The following is a 17,073-nucleotide window of genomic DNA, read 5'->3' on the forward strand; positions in this document are numbered from 1 at the left end:
ACTCCAGCTGCTGGTAAGTGCCTGGGGGAGTTGTTTGTTTTTGTTTTTTCCCCCAATGCTGGGGTGGGGGGCAGGGATCTGAGGGCCTGGTGGGGCTGGGGTCAGGTGGGGCAGGGATCAGGGGACCCAGGGGGATGGGCAGGGAAGGGATCGGGGGATGGGGGGGCTGAGACCAGGCAGGGAAGGGATTGGGGGGCTGGAGGGGAATGGGCTCAGGTGGGGAAGGGATCGGGGGCTCAGGACTAGAGGGAGCTGAGGCTGGGGCCAGGCAGGGAAGGGATCGGGAGAGCGGGTGGGGCCGGCAGGGGTCTCCCTTATGGTCCCCTACCCCCTCCTCCAGCCCCTGACCCCTTACTTTCCGGCAGTGGAGCCTGGGTCCAACTCCCTGCTGGGCAGGCAGCATGCTTCAGCACCCGGGCAAGAGCTAACTATAGAGATGGTCTGGCAGCCAGAGCGTCTCTATGGAGCACCCAGCCTCTGGCTGCCTGAGGACACAGTCTGCCTCCAGTTGCCTGCCCCACTTTTTTTCCGTGCAGGTTTTTTTGCCCCCACACTGCAGACTTTTTCTCATTCCTGCATGTGCCTCTTGCAGCGTCTCGAAGGGGTTTGAGATGCTGCAAGAAGCACATGCAGGCTCATCTGGGTGCGCCCACTGATTTCATTTTGGGAAAATTAGTCTTTATATTCAGCCTAAAATTTCTCTGTCTCAATTCCATCCCCTTTTTCCTATTTTTAGAAACACTCTTCTGTATCTGCTCCCAACATTTCCTCTCCAAATATTTAACTTCTGGTTTTGTGTCTTCCTCTCCCCTTTCCCAGTCATCTGTTCTACTAGATAAGCTATAAATATTTAGCTCTGCTAATCTTCCCCCATCTGAGATAGTCTCTTCATCAGTGATTATTTTTCTGGGTCTCTTCTGAACTCTTTTCAGTTTCTCAGTATGCGACAGGTAAAATGGTGTTTAGAACCCAGGTGCAGTCATGTCTAAGAAAGGAGTTGCTGTTGCCTCCTGTGTCTATTTCCAAGTCTAGCCTCAATAAACATTGTTCCTGATCAGGGACTTCGGGTGCTACTCCAATATATTCATTAAATAACAGCCATGCTATTTATTGTGCTGGAGAGGCCTATATAGTTCAAAATTATATTGGCCTTTGATGTTATTTTGCACTGCAAACTCTTGTCTAGTTTTCATCTCCACTCTTCCAGTTTCTCTAGGAATATTTCAGTCTTACTGTTTCCCAAGTATCTTATAATAAGTTGCAGGACATTTCCCCAAGGGTTTTTAACTTGCATTTTTAAATTGAATCTGACTTTGTTACCATCTGCCATGTTTCTAATCCATCTCTACATCTTTTGTTTTATTTCTCTGTCCTCACAACTGTTTGCAGTTCCTCACTGTTTAATACCACTAAATTTAAACCACCTAATAGCTCCCTTTTGAGCATCATTAATTAAACTATTACTTAAGAATGGATGCAACACTGTAGTACTTCCCTTGATACCTTCTTCTCCAAGTCAGCCAATTAACATCCATAATTAGCTTTTGTTTATGGTCCTCTGGACAATTTGTATCGTCTCAGTTCATATCAAAGCCAGTACACATTTGTTTTGAGAGCAAGCTTCCATGACAGATTGTACTGTAATTTTAATAAAATCTTTAAAAATCAACCTTTTTCCTAAATGTTAATTTTTTTTAAAGTCAAGTTTCTATGCCGATGATCCTGATGATGAGTCAGGCAAAAGCTAGCTTGAATCCTAGTCCTAAAAGATCCCAATTAGAGATCTGTTATTATGATTCCCAACCCTTAGTCTGCTATTTGTAAGTATACAAAAATGGATGTTTTAATATAAAGTTTGTAACATATAAAAAGTGCATTTTAGTCAAAACTTTGGTATATGTGGTGACCCTTTTGACTTTACTTTTTGTTGCCATTATGTGGTTAGCTGACTCTACATGCTAATCAAAATGAAATAGTTATATCTATAGTTACTTATATCTATAACTAACATCAGATATCATTAGGTATAAGTATATCTGTACTTAGTAGCGAGTTAGATAGCTAGATAGACAGACTGATAGGTGGGTAGCTGATAGCTAAATAGATAGATGGATGAGTTTTGATATTACCTCCATGTTCTACAGAATTTTAATAAGCTTTTCATCTTCATTCCATTTCTCTATTTTTTTGCTCGATCTGAATATCCAAGAGCTGTTGAGATGTGTCTAATAAGATGGGCCTAAGAAGAAACAAACATGAATATTTATTTCCTTCATAAAGTGTTAGGGAACCGTGAAGAAAACACAGAAGTAAACGTATTTAATAGGATGCTAATATACTTCATATTTTTAAAATTGGGAGTATTAGTAGTCCTCTCATTTTTTGTTTTCCAGACAATGGAATAAGATGGTTTGGTGTCTGTCAGTGTTTCTAATACAAGTAGATTACCAAACTCTGAGTAACAAATTTACCCTCTGTAGTTCTTTGCTGCCATCTTCTGTTTCTCCAGCTGATTGCTATTATTGTCCTTTGAAATCTGAAAAAAACAAAAATGATATTTCACAGAGCATATATTCCTTTCTCTTTCTTTTTTTAAAGCTAAAGCAAAGTGAAGCAAATGCAGATACCAAGGAAAAGCTTCCGTTGCGGCTACGAATCTTTGAAAAATTTCCAAACAGGCCACAAATGGTGAAAATCTCCAAGCTTCCTTCAGATTTTACAGTTCCAAAAATAAGGTATTAAAATACCTTCTTTCTTTACATGTGTAGATTGCTTTGTTACTAAAGATACCAAGAGTAATACTAGTAAGATGCAAACCTTTTACCATCAGCAGCATAGAATGTTTTCCATAGAATGGAGCAAAATTTGAGGGAGCCTCACCATGAGCTGGGGGCATGTCCTGTGTGGGGAGTACCCTTGTGCAAGAAGTGTGCCTTGGGCAGGAGTTTCTTGATTTTGGGGATATACTTTCCAGAAGCAGCCTTCAAGTAGAGTTTGCCCTCCTAAGTCCCCTGCTCCTACACCATGTTTCCCATAGTTAATTGGAAAAATCAGAACCAAACAGTTTATTTAGAAGTGACAGTGGATAACTTCTCATTTGTCTGTCATTTTCATCCAAGAAAAGATTAGGGCTTTGTCACATGTTCACCTGCAACAGTTATAAATCATTAGAATGTAGTGTCCTATTAAAGTTAGTACATATTGGGTGCATCTACAGGTGCAATTAATGCATCTGAAGTTTCTGTGCAGAAAATTCAGGCGCATTAAATGGGCACGCGCCTGTACATGCACCTGCATCAGAAACAACTAGTCCAGGGCTGCTTCTGCCCTGCTGTGCCCCCCTGCAGCAGTCAGGGGGACCTCCAGGCTCCCCCCAGGTGCCAGCCTTAGGCTGGCAGGGGGCACAGGGGTCAGGTCTGGCTACAGGGGGAGTGGGGGAGCTGTCCTGGCTCCAGGGGCCACTCCCTCCCAGCCACACAGAGATCAGGAGTGGCCCTTGGGTGTGGGGGTGGGGGAGCTGTCCCAGCTCTGGGGCAGCTCCCTTCCAGCCACAGAGAGATCAAGACTTGCCCCAAGCCACAGGGGGCAGGAGGAGCTGTCCCGGCTCCAGGTGTAGCTCCCAGGTGCACAGAGATCAAGACTTCAGCCCCTTTCAATAGCTCTGGCTTGGGTTGATGCCCCGCACGTGAGCAGCAGCAGCAACCTGATCCATCTCCTTGCTCTGCTTGCAGGTGGTGGAGAAGCCTAGGGTGAACTTGCTGAATCAGTCCATCATCAAGAAAAGGGGGAGATGAGGGTCCCCCCAGTCCAAATACCGCTCAGCTCCTGCCTCCCCCCAGCACTGGGCACGAGCCATGGGGTGGGCTGGGGGATCCCAGTTCATCATTGTCCTTCCTCCAGCCAAGTGCCTTTGATGGCAGAATGACCCCAAGGCATAGAAGACAGCACTTGCCAAGAGCTGGTCCCAGATACCTGAGAAGGGTTCAAGACCACCAAGCAGGTGGATGCCTCCTTACAGTCCAAGACCGCCAAGCAAGTGGATGCCTTCTTACCTTTCTTGATGATAGACTGATCCAGCAAATTCATTCAGGACTCCTCTACCACCTGCAAGGAAAGCAAGGGGAGAGATCAGGGCACTGCTGTTGCTCAGATATTGGGCGTAACCCTAAGGCAGCGCTGCTGAGCCAGACTGCAATCCCAAGCTCTGCGCAGCTGGGACCTGCCCCCTAGAGTCAGGGGTAACCCCACCCCCTGACTGCACTCTGGAGCTCAGGGCTTAGCCAGGCAGCTATTGTGGCCCCTGCTGCATGGGCTGACCAGGAGCAATTTGCTCCCAATCAATGTCTACAAATATACTTCAGCGCAATACTTTAAAGTACTATTTTATAGTAACTGTATCTGTGGGTACTAGCAAATGGCACTTTAAATTAATCTTCTGTGCAGTAATTGCTATGCATGTGCAGACACTGATGCTTTACTGCTCATTAGACTAGCAAAGCATCTCATGTAGTACTTCCATTAGGAGATAACCTTCCTGAAAGAAACAACTTTGCAATGCCATGACTTCAATTTTCAGTCCTCCAGCATCCCAGGATGCACCTCTCCCAGCATCTCTTCATATTTCTACCTCCTCTTCCTTCCCTGCCCCTCTCCCACCCGCTCCAGCAGGGATTGAGCCCAGGTGTCCTGGACACTGGGCACACCCCCACTCCTCAGTCCTCTAGTGGCAAGTCAGAGCTGTGCAGGCAAAAAATGGTATTAACCCTTAACATGCAATCACTCACCATGCATTCTAACTTTGACACTGCTTAGCATTCCACACATTTAGTGTGGTCTGAGCATAATATAAGTCCACCCTGAGATTGCCAGTCCTGAAATAATTTAACCACACATGGATAAAGTAAGATTGCAAAGAGCATTTTTGTGGCTAAGCAGGAATTTCCCTAAGGTTTTTTTGTTTTTGTGGCTTTTGCTGTGTCAGCCAGCTAAAATTCTAACTGATTCCAATGTGGTTTCATTTTCCCACACAGTCAGCCACCTATTAGTAACCAGACAAAGGCAACCAGTTCATTCCAAACAGACCACTGAATAGGTGCCAGACTGTGAGGATTTTGAGATCTACTCACCTGGGCAAAATTTGTACTTTTCCTATAAAAAAACAGCACACAAAGGTTTTCATATACTGAGAGGCCAGTTACAGCAGACTTCTTTCCCCCATCCAAGAGGCAGGTTAAAAAAACCTAAGAACTACTCTAATGTGCATCAGATGCGTGGTTCCTCAAGGACCTTCTGTCAGCTGGGGGTAGTAGGAGCATAGCACAATCCATCCATACTTCTACATCCTTGCTCCACTGTTCCCCCAGGTCAACAGGTATGGGAAGAATTGTATAAGAAATGGGTAGGGGAGCTCTGTATTCACTGGGACTCATCATATGATGTGAAACCTGCTAGCTAGTATGGTTGGGCTTGATCCTTTTAGATCACGTGAGCTTTGTAAAAATAGAAGTGCAGATCAGAAATCACTGTCAATTTCTATAGGTACTAAAAGGGCATATTTTACTTAATGTAATTTCTTGAATTTTATTTATATATTAAGTTTTTTTCTTCACTTTCTAACAGGTCTTTGTATGACTTGTATGTTATCTTTTCCACTGTATTTTTCCAAATACCTATTGTGTGGCAGATAATTGGTAACTGATATTGCTTGCAAAAAAAAAAAAAGCCATAAGCTACCGACTGAAAAATAAAGTCTTTAAGAATGAAGCAGTTATGTGGCAATGAGTTATCACTCCAAGGAAGAGGCAGTTACAACACATTTCATTTACACTGGGTGTGACTCTACCCCACTGATTTAAAATACAGAAAAATAAATGTACATTTCTGGTAAACAGAAATACTTAAAAAATTTAAACATGGCATATGTGAAGTATAAAACTGCCAGATACCTTAAAATTGGTATTCAGTACTGTTACATGAACAGATGCTGTTTGAACTGTTGAAGAAAGAATTTCTTGCACAAAGTATGTTTCTTTTGGATTATACCATCATTTGGTTTGGTTTTAAGTAGCAACTTAGCCTGTTACAAACTTGGAAAGAGCTGTAAACTGTGATATATGCTTTAGATACCTAAGAAAACTAATGGGTAAACAATAAAAATACATAAAAGGATGTATTATTAAAGAGAACGAATGACTTTGGCTTGGAACTGAATGCAAGCCATCTACATTCAAATGCAATTATGTGATTTTTAATAACTAAATCTAAATCCAATTATCTTTGTTGTTTGTGTACGCTGTCATGTACCCATCAATTTTCATCTTGTTATTGTTCCATTGTAGCATTAACCAATTGTTACAGAAAAACAAACCTTAACTCCTTTCTGGGTTTTAGCAGTAAAGTGCAACTTCTTTGGTTTATTTGTAAGGGAAAGTTTCATGAAGCAATTTATTGACCGACAGCAACAGGACACAAGCTGCTTATTGCGAAGACTTCCTTCAGCATCCTCATCCTCATGTGACCATTCCAAAAGATCCGCAATTGAAGAAAACAAATATATTGATCAAAAGGTAAATACCAGAGTATAAGACAGCATGTGTCTTTCATTGTTTCAGATATGTGGTATGAAGAAAAGCCTCCATCTCTACACATTGACAAATTGCAGATAGCTCTGTAAACACTATGTAGGAGCACTGTAATGCACTACATTTAATTTAAATGACAAAAAATTGACTTACAGCTAAATTAAGGCTGTCCAGCTTCTAGGTCCAAGCCACAGATATGGGGGCCATACACCACATGGGCTGCTAACTGTGCAGGCAGCCCCTCCCCAGCACCCTTTCCCATTATACAGGCAGCCCAACTACACCACCCCACCCTACCATGCATGCAACAAGTACAGTCTGCCATGCTTTCAGCCATACCCTCCTCCAGGCCAGGCAGGCAGCCTGACGCCTTATTGTGTGTGCAGCACAGGCACCCCAATCCCTTTGCCACAGCTCCTGCCACACACTCCCCTTCCCACTATGCCACCCTGCCTCCAGGAGTAGAGAGAGGAAGCAGAAAGTAGAGGAGGGATGGGGAGCCTGGAGACCCCAGTTGTCGCTGCAGCAGGAGTGATATGGGAAGCAAAGGTGGGCAGGAACTCGCAAGCTCCATGCTCACCTTTCATGGGCCATCAGTTGGATAGTCCTGATCTAGATCTCCAGCTGTTGTAAATTGTCCTAGACTTCAGAGGAGCTAGGGCAATTTACATAAGTTGAGGATCTAGTATATAACTTTTTAAAAATGCACCCATGTACCAAGCATGCTATTTCTAATGCAAATATCCTGTGAGTGACTGGCAGTTGTATTTGGAAGTAAAGTCTGAGAATTTTAAATTTATGTTTCATAGTTCTCTGCTGCCAGTCATGGCAGTATTAAAAAAGATCTAGCATTTTAGCAAACCAGTGTGAGAAGAATATACAGGAGAGGAAAACTTAGTCTCTCTTTTTGTCTGTGAATTGTTAGCAAACAAGTTCTGAGCCTTACAATTTTGCCAATGCTTCTGGTGAACGCTGTGAATTCCCCACCCAGCTTGATCTAGTGTTTGAATTGGATACATTCAAGACAGCATATTCACTTTGTGCACACTTCTGGATAAGTGGCCCTTGATAACAATTAAAATATAGGAAAAATACCTTGGTGAAGAAGTTGGTAGGCACACTTAAGTCAGATAGTTTTGATTTTTTTCTCTCTCTCTCCCACTGCTATATGAATTCCTACATGCATCAGCCAATATTCTCAAGAACACTCAGTCGAGCTAAGTGCTTTATACCAGCTGTGATTAGAACCATACATCACTGGTTATTGCTTTAACAGGTCTTGATAAAACAGCCACTAAAATCAGGCTGGATTTAAAATGTAGCAGAGGAGCATAGAATGGCATAATAATGATAAAGATAATAATGATGCTATAAGGTAATAATCAAACTATGTAATTTAACTTCTGATACCTTAGAAATGAATAGGGTCAGAAAAAAACAGTATACATAATTCAGAATTTATGATTACCCAACTTCTAGTGGTATTTAAATTAATATCTGTCCTTAATATTTTCAAAGATATACTGGTTTCTTGAAGCAGACAAAAAAATCCTTTTATTGCATATAACTTTTGACATCCTGAAAATTCTGGGTCATTTTTTTCTATTTGGTTATTACTTTACTATTCTTTTGTAAATAAATTTTAAATTACAGAATCAAAAGAAAAAGATAAAGCTATAGATAAAGCTATAGCGATATCTCCCACAATGTTGGCAATGTATTGTTTACAGATTAATAACATGGGACAGCAGTACTACAGGTGGGAGGCAGTGTTAAAGGAAATAACAATTAGGGCCTCATTACACAGTAATTTTTGGCATCTTCTAGAGCTCTTAACTTCTGGATTAGCTGCACGTTAACACCTTTTAAGTGGCTTGTTATTCAAAGTTACGCTACTTCAGGGCAGGATTATCTCTAGTCTGCCTAATTTTGCTCCTGTTCCGTTAGGGTGTGGCCATTCTCCACAGCTGTTCTGCCCCAGGTGAAGTCCTCAAGCATCCCAAAAATCAGTGGCCTTTCCTGAGTCAGGGTAGAGGCATTGAGGCACAGGTGGGCCAAGCAGGCGGCCTCTTCCCTGCTGCTCCCACCAGGCAGAGCCAGTGCCACAGCCCTAGAGCTCACTCATTCAGGCCCAGCAGTCCAGCAACATGCCTGGTGGGGGGAATGGAGGGTGCACGGGCAGGACTTCCTGCCCTTGCCGGGCTTGGGAGGCAGCTGTGAACGGCTCAGGCTTCCCACCTGCTCTGTGCAGCCCTAGCCTGGATGGACAGGCCAAACCCTATGCTCTGTTCCTGGTGGCCAGACTCCGCACAGCCCAGTGGAGCACGGGGACAGTGGGAACTGGCCTTGGGCTGTTGCACTGCAGCTGCCAAGCTCCACCCTGCTCCAGCCACCTGACCCACTGGGGCATGTGACCGGGTCCTGGGGCCTAATTCTTTTTTTCCTCCAGAGCTCACTCTCCTTCACTGCCACTGGCCACAGTGCCGGCTGGCCAGGAAATGCCTGACTGCCAAGGAGCCTGATCCTTTTCAGAAGTCAGGCAGTGTCTGCCTGGCTGGCAACCTGGGCAAGGGCAGCGTGGGGGCAAGGAGCAGGCTTTGTAGATAAAATGTATCAGGCCCCTCAGAGCTCAAGCAGCAAGCCAATCCTATCCCTAGCTCTTAGTTCTGCCCCTGCTCACCATCCCTGTAGTGGCAAGTCACAGCTGTGCAAGTGAAGGACAGTCAGAGATGGTTTTCTGCATTAAGGTGTGACTGCTCCACTAAGCGAAACAACACTAAGCTGATTAACATTCATTCAATTTACAGAGTAAAGTATAACAAGTCCCTTTGTTTGCACAATTCAGAGAACAAGAAGAAAATGTGACCACACTGAGAAATACTAGTAATTTTATCCTGCTTGCCAGAATACTTTTTCTCTGACCACAAACAGAACTACAGGAATGGAAGTATAGCACTGCAATAAAAAATCTGGTGGCAATAAAGATAAAAAACATAAACAAAAATAAACTTTTCTGAATGTGTGAAGAGGCCAAATCATTAGCTGATGTAAATGAATAGATTCTGATGAGGTCAATGGATCTACACCATAACTAGGGACCTACCAAATTCGTGGTGGGAGTGGGGTATGTGGCAACTCCTTTATTCTTGCAGGTTCCACTGTGTGCCTCTGACCTCTGATTAGCAGAGAGGCCCCTCTGCTCACCACTTGCCCCTGATCAGCAGGGAGGTAAAAAACACAGCTTTAAATATAACACCATTTTTGCTGCTCACTGCTGAATGGCCGAGGGGCCCTGGCAGCCATGCTGCTTGTTGCTGACTAGCCAGAAGGCAAAAACAGCACCATATTCAAAAATGTAGTTTTTCCCTCTCCGCTAATCAGGAGTGAGCAGCAGTATGCATGGCGGCTCCTTTTATTTTGTAGGTTCCCTCATGCACCCTCTCCCACCACTTGCTGCTCACTCCTGATCAGTGGGGAGGCAAAACCATGATTTTAAATATGGTGCTGTTTTTGCCTCCTGGCCAATCAACAACAAACAATGTGGCTGCCATGGCCCCTTGGCCAATCAGCAGCAAATGGAAAAAATGGTGCCATATTTTAAACTGCAGTTTTTGCCTCCCTGCTGATCAGGAGCAAGCAACAAGCAATAGAAACCCTCCACCAATCAACAGTGGGGGCGGGGTGCACAAGGGAACCTAAAAGACTAAAGGAAGCACTGTGCACCCCACTTCCACCATGAACTTGGTAGGTCCCTAGCCATAAACCACTAAAAGTGGATTTGCATAACTGAAACAAGGCAGTGCCAAATTAAAACATTATGGGCTATATCCTATGTCACTTTTCACACCCAAATGTACTTACTCACTTGCATAAGTGCCAGAAATGTCCCTTATGTACAGTTTGTAATTTTGTTTTTTCCTCTGGTGATATGTGAGGATAACAGGAAAAGAAGCCACCGTGCATGTGGCCCAGTTATATAGCAGCTCTTCTGTATCCAATGACTGTTAAATGCAAGGTACGGTAGTTCAGCTCCCATAGGAGGCCTGAAAAGAAATGTGGACAGGTGGTTAGAGCACTGTGAAGGAAAATAGGGTGTCTGTTCAAACCCTCTCTGGTGAGGGGGGCCTAGAATCTAAGTTTCCCACTTCCTGGTTGAGTATCTGAACCACTAGGACAGTGATTTTTAACCAGGGTGTCAGAGCACTATGGGATGCTGTGAGATCCTTGTAAGGGTGCTTGTAGGGTACTGTACAATACTAGCACTAGCTGATATGCAAACAGCTAGACATGATTTAGGACATAAACCCAGAAATTTCAAATAGGAATCCATCATGTCAAAAGCGTTCTAACCTGTTCTGGTCTTTCTCAGTTCTTTACAAGAGAAGAATTGCTCTACTATTTTTCCATAGTCAAGAAATAAATGAAATCCATGAGCTGGCATTTTCCAAGGAGTGCCTTGAGTCTAACAAGAACTATCTGGAGTCCAAAAGGGTTGAAAATCATTGTACTAGGCTCTTGGTCTAAAACTCAGGAGAGGCCTCTTCCTCCCCATGGTTTTTTACTGGGCTGCAGTTTGGGGATTTGTACAGGTACCTGGGTGTTTGTCTGGCACTATGTACCTGTCCTGTCAAGCATGCTTAGTAGCTGCATGGTTTGCGCATCCATTCTTGAAATAAAATCAAAACCTGAATAAGTGCCTTGCAAGCCGGGCAAGTACCACTTGGTCCTGTAAAATAAAATAGGACTAGCCCTCTATGTCCATTCTGCATACACTAGCCTCCAAACTGGAAGCCACGCATCCATATCGGTGTGGCACTCCTACAGCACACTAGCCTGGCTCCACTGTTTTTGGTTCAAGAGCTAGCATGTGGACAATGAGCCTGATAAGTCTTGCTATAGTGTGGTCTTGTGCTTGTAGACAGCATATTCCAAGTAACTTACGCTGAGTGTCTTTTTTCTGCAAGCTTCCTTAACCCAGTCATCATTTTATGTGATGTTCATATGCAGGATGCAAATAAATACAAATCTGAATAATAAAAACTGAAGGTAAATATTAAAGGTGTGAACTGTAATATTTTCTCATCAATAACTTCCCATGTTCCCGAAGAGCAGTTGAATGCTCAAATAAAGATAGCTAATGGGCATTCCACATTATTTTTCTATTTACTTTGCAAGTCTTTTCTTTTACAGACCAATGATTGTTAATTTTGCCTTTGTTTTTACAAATTCTAGCATGCATTGGCATGCTAACATCCGAAGCAGTCAAGAATGTAATCAAATGCTATAAATAATAGTAATGAAAAAAACAGCTGTGCGTTAATTCCTATTGACAGGCCCCTGCTACACTCCCCATAATAAGAATAGGTGGCCTGGATATCACATGCACTGGGGATCTTAAACTTGTGAGTAAGAGATTAGTAATTGCATAGAAGTATGAACGCACCTATTAAGCAAAGTATGAATATAACTGGAATATAGTCTAAAATTTAACTGAAATACCTGTTTTTCTGTTTGAAAGATATTTAAAATATAAGTATAGAAACATTGTGCATCACCTTTAAAACAAAGCAGACAGGATATGCCTCTTCTAACACTAATTTGCATGTTACTGACATTGAAATTACATTTGACAGCAATAAAGTTTGTGTAAGAAAATGTCAATGCAAATGCAAAACTATAATTTCCACAATGAACAGTTTATACAAAGTGAGAAATGCATTGTGCTATGTGAACATTCTGAATTGTGGGCAGAACAAAATATGTGCAAAATTTCTCAGGAAAGCCCTCTAAGAAAAAGTTCTTTGGCCTGTTTAGCCCTAGCTCCTGCATATGAGGCTTGGCTACTGTAAAGAAAAAAGATTTTCCTACATATTGCTCTTCTGTAACTAACCACATAGGTCCCTGTTTCCAAACTGTGGTCCACAAATCCCTTCCCATAAAAAAGTGGCAAGGGGTCCACAGCTTGTCTGTAAACTGTACTGGCAGTCCTCCTGTGGCCTTGCAGTATTTTTATTTTAAAACTTGATGATGGTGGTGTTCCATGAGAAATGTTGAGGGTTGGCGATGCTCTGTGTCCAAAAAGTTTAGAGATCACCAGGGATTCTGGTTTTCACTGATAAAAAAAAAATCCCCAATTTTCAGATTTAAAAAAAGTAACCTAAAATCCACATTTTCCGGTGATTAAAACGAAAGACCACTTACACACACACACACACACACGTATGTATTATACATATGTGTATATTATACGTGTGTATGTGTATTATACATATACATACATACACCCACACACGCATATATATCCAAAATTTTCCATGATTAAAATCTAAATCAGAGAAAACCAAGATCCCTGGAGATTACTAATACAGGTCATTGTTTAAAGAGGTGCTTAAATTAAGCTCATGGTTTTTAATCCTGTGACTGGCCCTATTGACTTGAGTGGGTCTAACATACCTTTGCAGTTAGGTACACATTCAAGTACATGTATCAAGAACTCTTCTTGATTATGCAAAGAGATTTGAGAGTAAATTGTGACGACAGTCCTGAACCACTTATTTATTGCAATTTTGCAATTTAAAAATATTGATGTATTCTTTGTTGTTGTTCAACCCACCCTAATATGAAATGCAGACAATCTGAATTTCACTTGTGAATTAAAAAGAATTCACAATTTTTTTGCACTATTCACTCCATTAGGTCATACAGCCATGAACTTCTAGTGCCTCAATGGTAGAATCAAGGATGAGTTACATTTCTCGTCAAATGTGGCATAAAACAGGGCATTTATACTTTCATATAGAAAGGAAGAGAGCACTAGGTAGTATTTTGTCAGAGTAATTACTTGAGCTTTCTATAGTTACAATTACCATGACAACCTCACATTTGTATGAACCAGTTTTCTTAAAAATATGTTCTCCTTAAAGCAAGCATGGAATGATTGCTTTAAAATGCAAACCCTCTGTGTATGCTTTCTTTTCCTCTGTCAAAAAGAAACATGACCAACCATTTAGATGGAACCAGTGCCTGATAGAAGATTTCCCCGCTGTTAGTGATGATGACACTGTGATGGTTTCAACAATTTTTTACCTCTTCTTTGCACTGTAGATGACAGTGAAAAACTCAGGTGTGGAACCAAAAGATGAGATTCCACTGACATTTCTGATTCTTTTTTCTTTTGTAGTGTCTGTAATGTTGGTAGTTATAACATTTCCTCTTGGAATTATGTTAGCACTTTGTTCTACACTTGCTGAATTGATAGGCAGCACTTAATTTAAATGATGCATTCTTTTACTTTCACTTGAAATACTTTCTTTTTCTTCTCATCTCTATAATATAGTATCATACTTACTTGCATTGTTTTATATTCAGCATCAGTGTGACACACAATTCATGAGAAACTAAAGCATGGTTTACTTCCTTTGTCTCCTATGCAGCTGAGAACATAAATAACATCTTCTCAATGTTAAAGTTACTATTTCCTTTCAAGGATTTTATTTAGCAATAAAAGGGACGTTAGTTTGCCTTGGGTTTCTTGTTCTTTTACAGCCTTTTACATTACTGACCCAAATACCTAAACTGAAAAGTTTATGGTCCATGTAAGTATTTGCATTAAGCAAATCCAGAGTCCTCTTGCCACTCAGCAGAAACATGGAATATTTCTATGTCAGTACTATATTTGAGAGATGTAACATTGTTATCAAGCATACTTTGCCCAAAAAGTACTAAATTAATAATTATTTCTGATGCTTTTTTTACACAGAAACAGAAAAAGGGGTTTCTTACTAAGAAACAGAAAAAAAGGGGGTTCTCTTAACTCTCTAGGTAAATCTGGGACCTGCAGAAAATTTTAACTCCTCCAGATGAAATATCATAAAATCACAGAAAAAAAGGATTGGAAGGGACCTCAGGAGGTCTAGTCCAACCCCCTGCTCAAAGTAGGACCATCCTCAACTAGATGATTCCATCCAGGGCTTTGTTGAGCTGAGCCTTAAAAACCTCCAAGGATGGAGATTCCACCACCTCTGTAGGTAGGGCTGTGCAAAGCTTCGGCAGCTGATTCTGTTCAGATTCTGTCCAAATCTGAATTGAACCAGGAGACCGAGTAAAAGCTCCAAATCAATTTGAAGCATCCAAATCAATTCAGAAAAGCTTTGGAAGAGATGCAGCTGATTTGGGCATAGACTAAACAGACATCTGAAAGCTGCCTCCAGCTGGTAAGTCTGTTGGTGTTGGGGGAGGAAGGAGAGAAGGGGCATGGGGGAGGGAGGGATTGGGGCTGGGACAAGCTGCCCAGCTGAGGCGGGGGGTGCATTACTTGGGGAGGGAGATAGTGGGGTGCAGGATGCAGGTGCAGCAGCACTGGGAGCAGGGGCTTTACCCTGCTGCCACTTGCCCAGCCAGGGCAGGGGGTGGGACGCAGGTGGGGCTTGCTCCAGGCAGAAGGGAGCAAGTGGCAGCAGAGCATAGTCCCCGTGGCTCCCCACACTGAGGCAAAGGCAGGCACAGCCAGAGGAGCTCTGAAAGAAGCACCCATGGCTGCCCTGCCTTACCCCATCCCCTGTATGTTCCCAGTCTCCTGGCACTTTAAAAGTCCCCCGATGGGCACTGCCAGAGCTGGTGAGTGTGGGGCTTTTTTGTTTGTTTGTTTGTTTGTTTTGGGGTTTTTTTAAAGTGCCAGGACTAGGCTGGGGCCAGATGGGGGCTGGGGCTGCGCAGGGCAGCCATATGGGCTTCTCCCACAACTCTCCCCACCCTGGGAGAGGCAGGCATAGCCAGAGGAGCCACGCAGCTGTGCCTGCCTCTCCCCAACCAATCCAAATCACCAAATCTCTCTGAATCAGCGCTGAATCTTCTGAAGCTGATTCAGCCAAATCAATTCAGGACAGTGATCTGAATCTCTGAATCAAATCACTGTCTTCTGAATTGGCCGAATCCAAATCAGATACTTCCTTATTTGCACATGCCTATCTCTATGTAACCCATTCCAGTGCTTCACCACCCTCCTAGTGAGAAAAGTTTTTCCTAGTAATCCAAACTTTAAGTTCAACCAGGAGACCTTTAGGCTCCCAGAAACCCAAGGGAACCCACATCCCTGAATCAGGTCCTCAGTAATCAGTCAGTAACAAGGAGTTACCAACACCAATAGGAAAGGCCCAGAGGCATCAAAGGGAGTTAGATACCCATCTTCTTTCTGGGTTCTTGTCTGTGGACCTGTTTCTAGAATTAGTCACCAGAGTCCAAACTATCCTTTTCTCATGAAAGATCAGAGGAAGACCCACCCTATTATACCCAGGAGTTCAGTGGCTAGGACACATACATGCAGAGTGGACAACCTGCTTTCCAAATCACTTTATATGGATACATCTACACAGAATGCCTCTATCCTTTTTAATAGTCTTAATGTTGTGCTATTCAAAGTATCCTTTTGTAATTGTACTATCTGTTAGCCACTCCGGGTAACGTCTCTCTCCTATTTCACAGCTCTGCAGACTATTTTTAGCTCTAGCTAAAAACCTGAACTCAGGTGTGGTGATATTAACTCAGGTGTATAAATGACTGACAGTGAAGTATTAGAGGCATTGTCAAGGTATTCAAGAAGGCTATATTTTTTCTTATGAATCTGAATAAGAGAGGTATATATAACTATACTGACTACAATACTAATGACACAATATCTGTGCACTATTTTGACAATTTTTTCCTAGTTTGTTGTGTTTCTTAAACTTTATATATAATCTAGCAAAGTACTGATTGTATGTAATCTAGTGCACATTCAAGCAGTTATATTTGTTTTTGCTTTGATCTTAAATTAAAGAATATAGTGTAAGGCCCTAGAATATTCATAAAGCATCTAGTTTTCCTTTAACTAGAGAAAAGTATGTGTTATGTTATATGTGATGATACGACACACAATTTGCACCCCCCCTTTCCTAAATCCCAGATCCACCCATGTCTATATATGCACTTAAGGCCTGATTCTCATATATACTAAGGTTCCTATTTATAGTCATGGTGGTATACAGAAATGGCAGTAATTACTATTAAAGCAGGTTTAATTTCCACATAGATGCATAATGCAATGAGCTTTTGAGAGGCAGTTCGTTCCCAAATGGACAGTCAGGAAAATCATACCTCAAGGTGTGGGTATAAGGGGATTATTTAAACCAAATGGAATTCCTTTATAGACACTCTTATTCAGAACAGAAGTGGCCTTCATTTATTTTAGCTTCATTCACTTGCAAAGTGAATTAAACTAAGCTGAATTAAGGGCACTTTAATTCTGAGTCAGTGTATACACACAGAAGTTTCATGTGGTTTAAAGCATTCAATTTATGTATTAATTTGGTTTAATTTTCCCTAGAATCCACATACAGCCGCACCCTTAAATTTGGATATGAGTCAAAATTTCTGAATACTAATTTAGAGTTCTCTTATTTTGAACATTAAAGGTGTTGCTTGTAAACTTATGTAAGTAAGTTGACAAAAGAATATT

At 42.0% G+C, this 17,073-nt stretch overlaps 1 protein-coding gene across 3 annotated transcripts in view; it reads left to right on the top strand.

Annotated features, from left to right (window-relative positions):
* The window catches only part of NALCN (sodium leak channel, non-selective), a 451,383-nt gene that overhangs the window by 337,237 nt on the left and 97,073 nt on the right, over positions 1-17,073 (top strand). For 2 of the 3 annotated variants that reach the window (XM_019529699.1, XM_019529700.1), the window contains 2 exons: positions 2,599-2,735; positions 6,425-6,566. The exons of the other annotated variant lie outside the window; for it this stretch is intronic. In XM_019529699.1, the coding sequence (XP_019385244.1) occupies positions 2,599-2,735; positions 6,425-6,566 (279 nt within the window). The remainder of the gene's footprint in view (positions 1-2,598; positions 2,736-6,424; positions 6,567-17,073) is intronic. 3 annotated transcript variants of the gene reach the window in all.

Source organism: Crocodylus porosus, unplaced genomic scaffold (assembly GCF_001723895.1).
Source record: "Crocodylus porosus isolate Cpor-Errol unplaced genomic scaffold, CroPor_comp1, whole genome shotgun sequence".
NCBI lineage: Eukaryota > Metazoa > Chordata > Crocodylia > Crocodylidae > Crocodylus > Crocodylus porosus.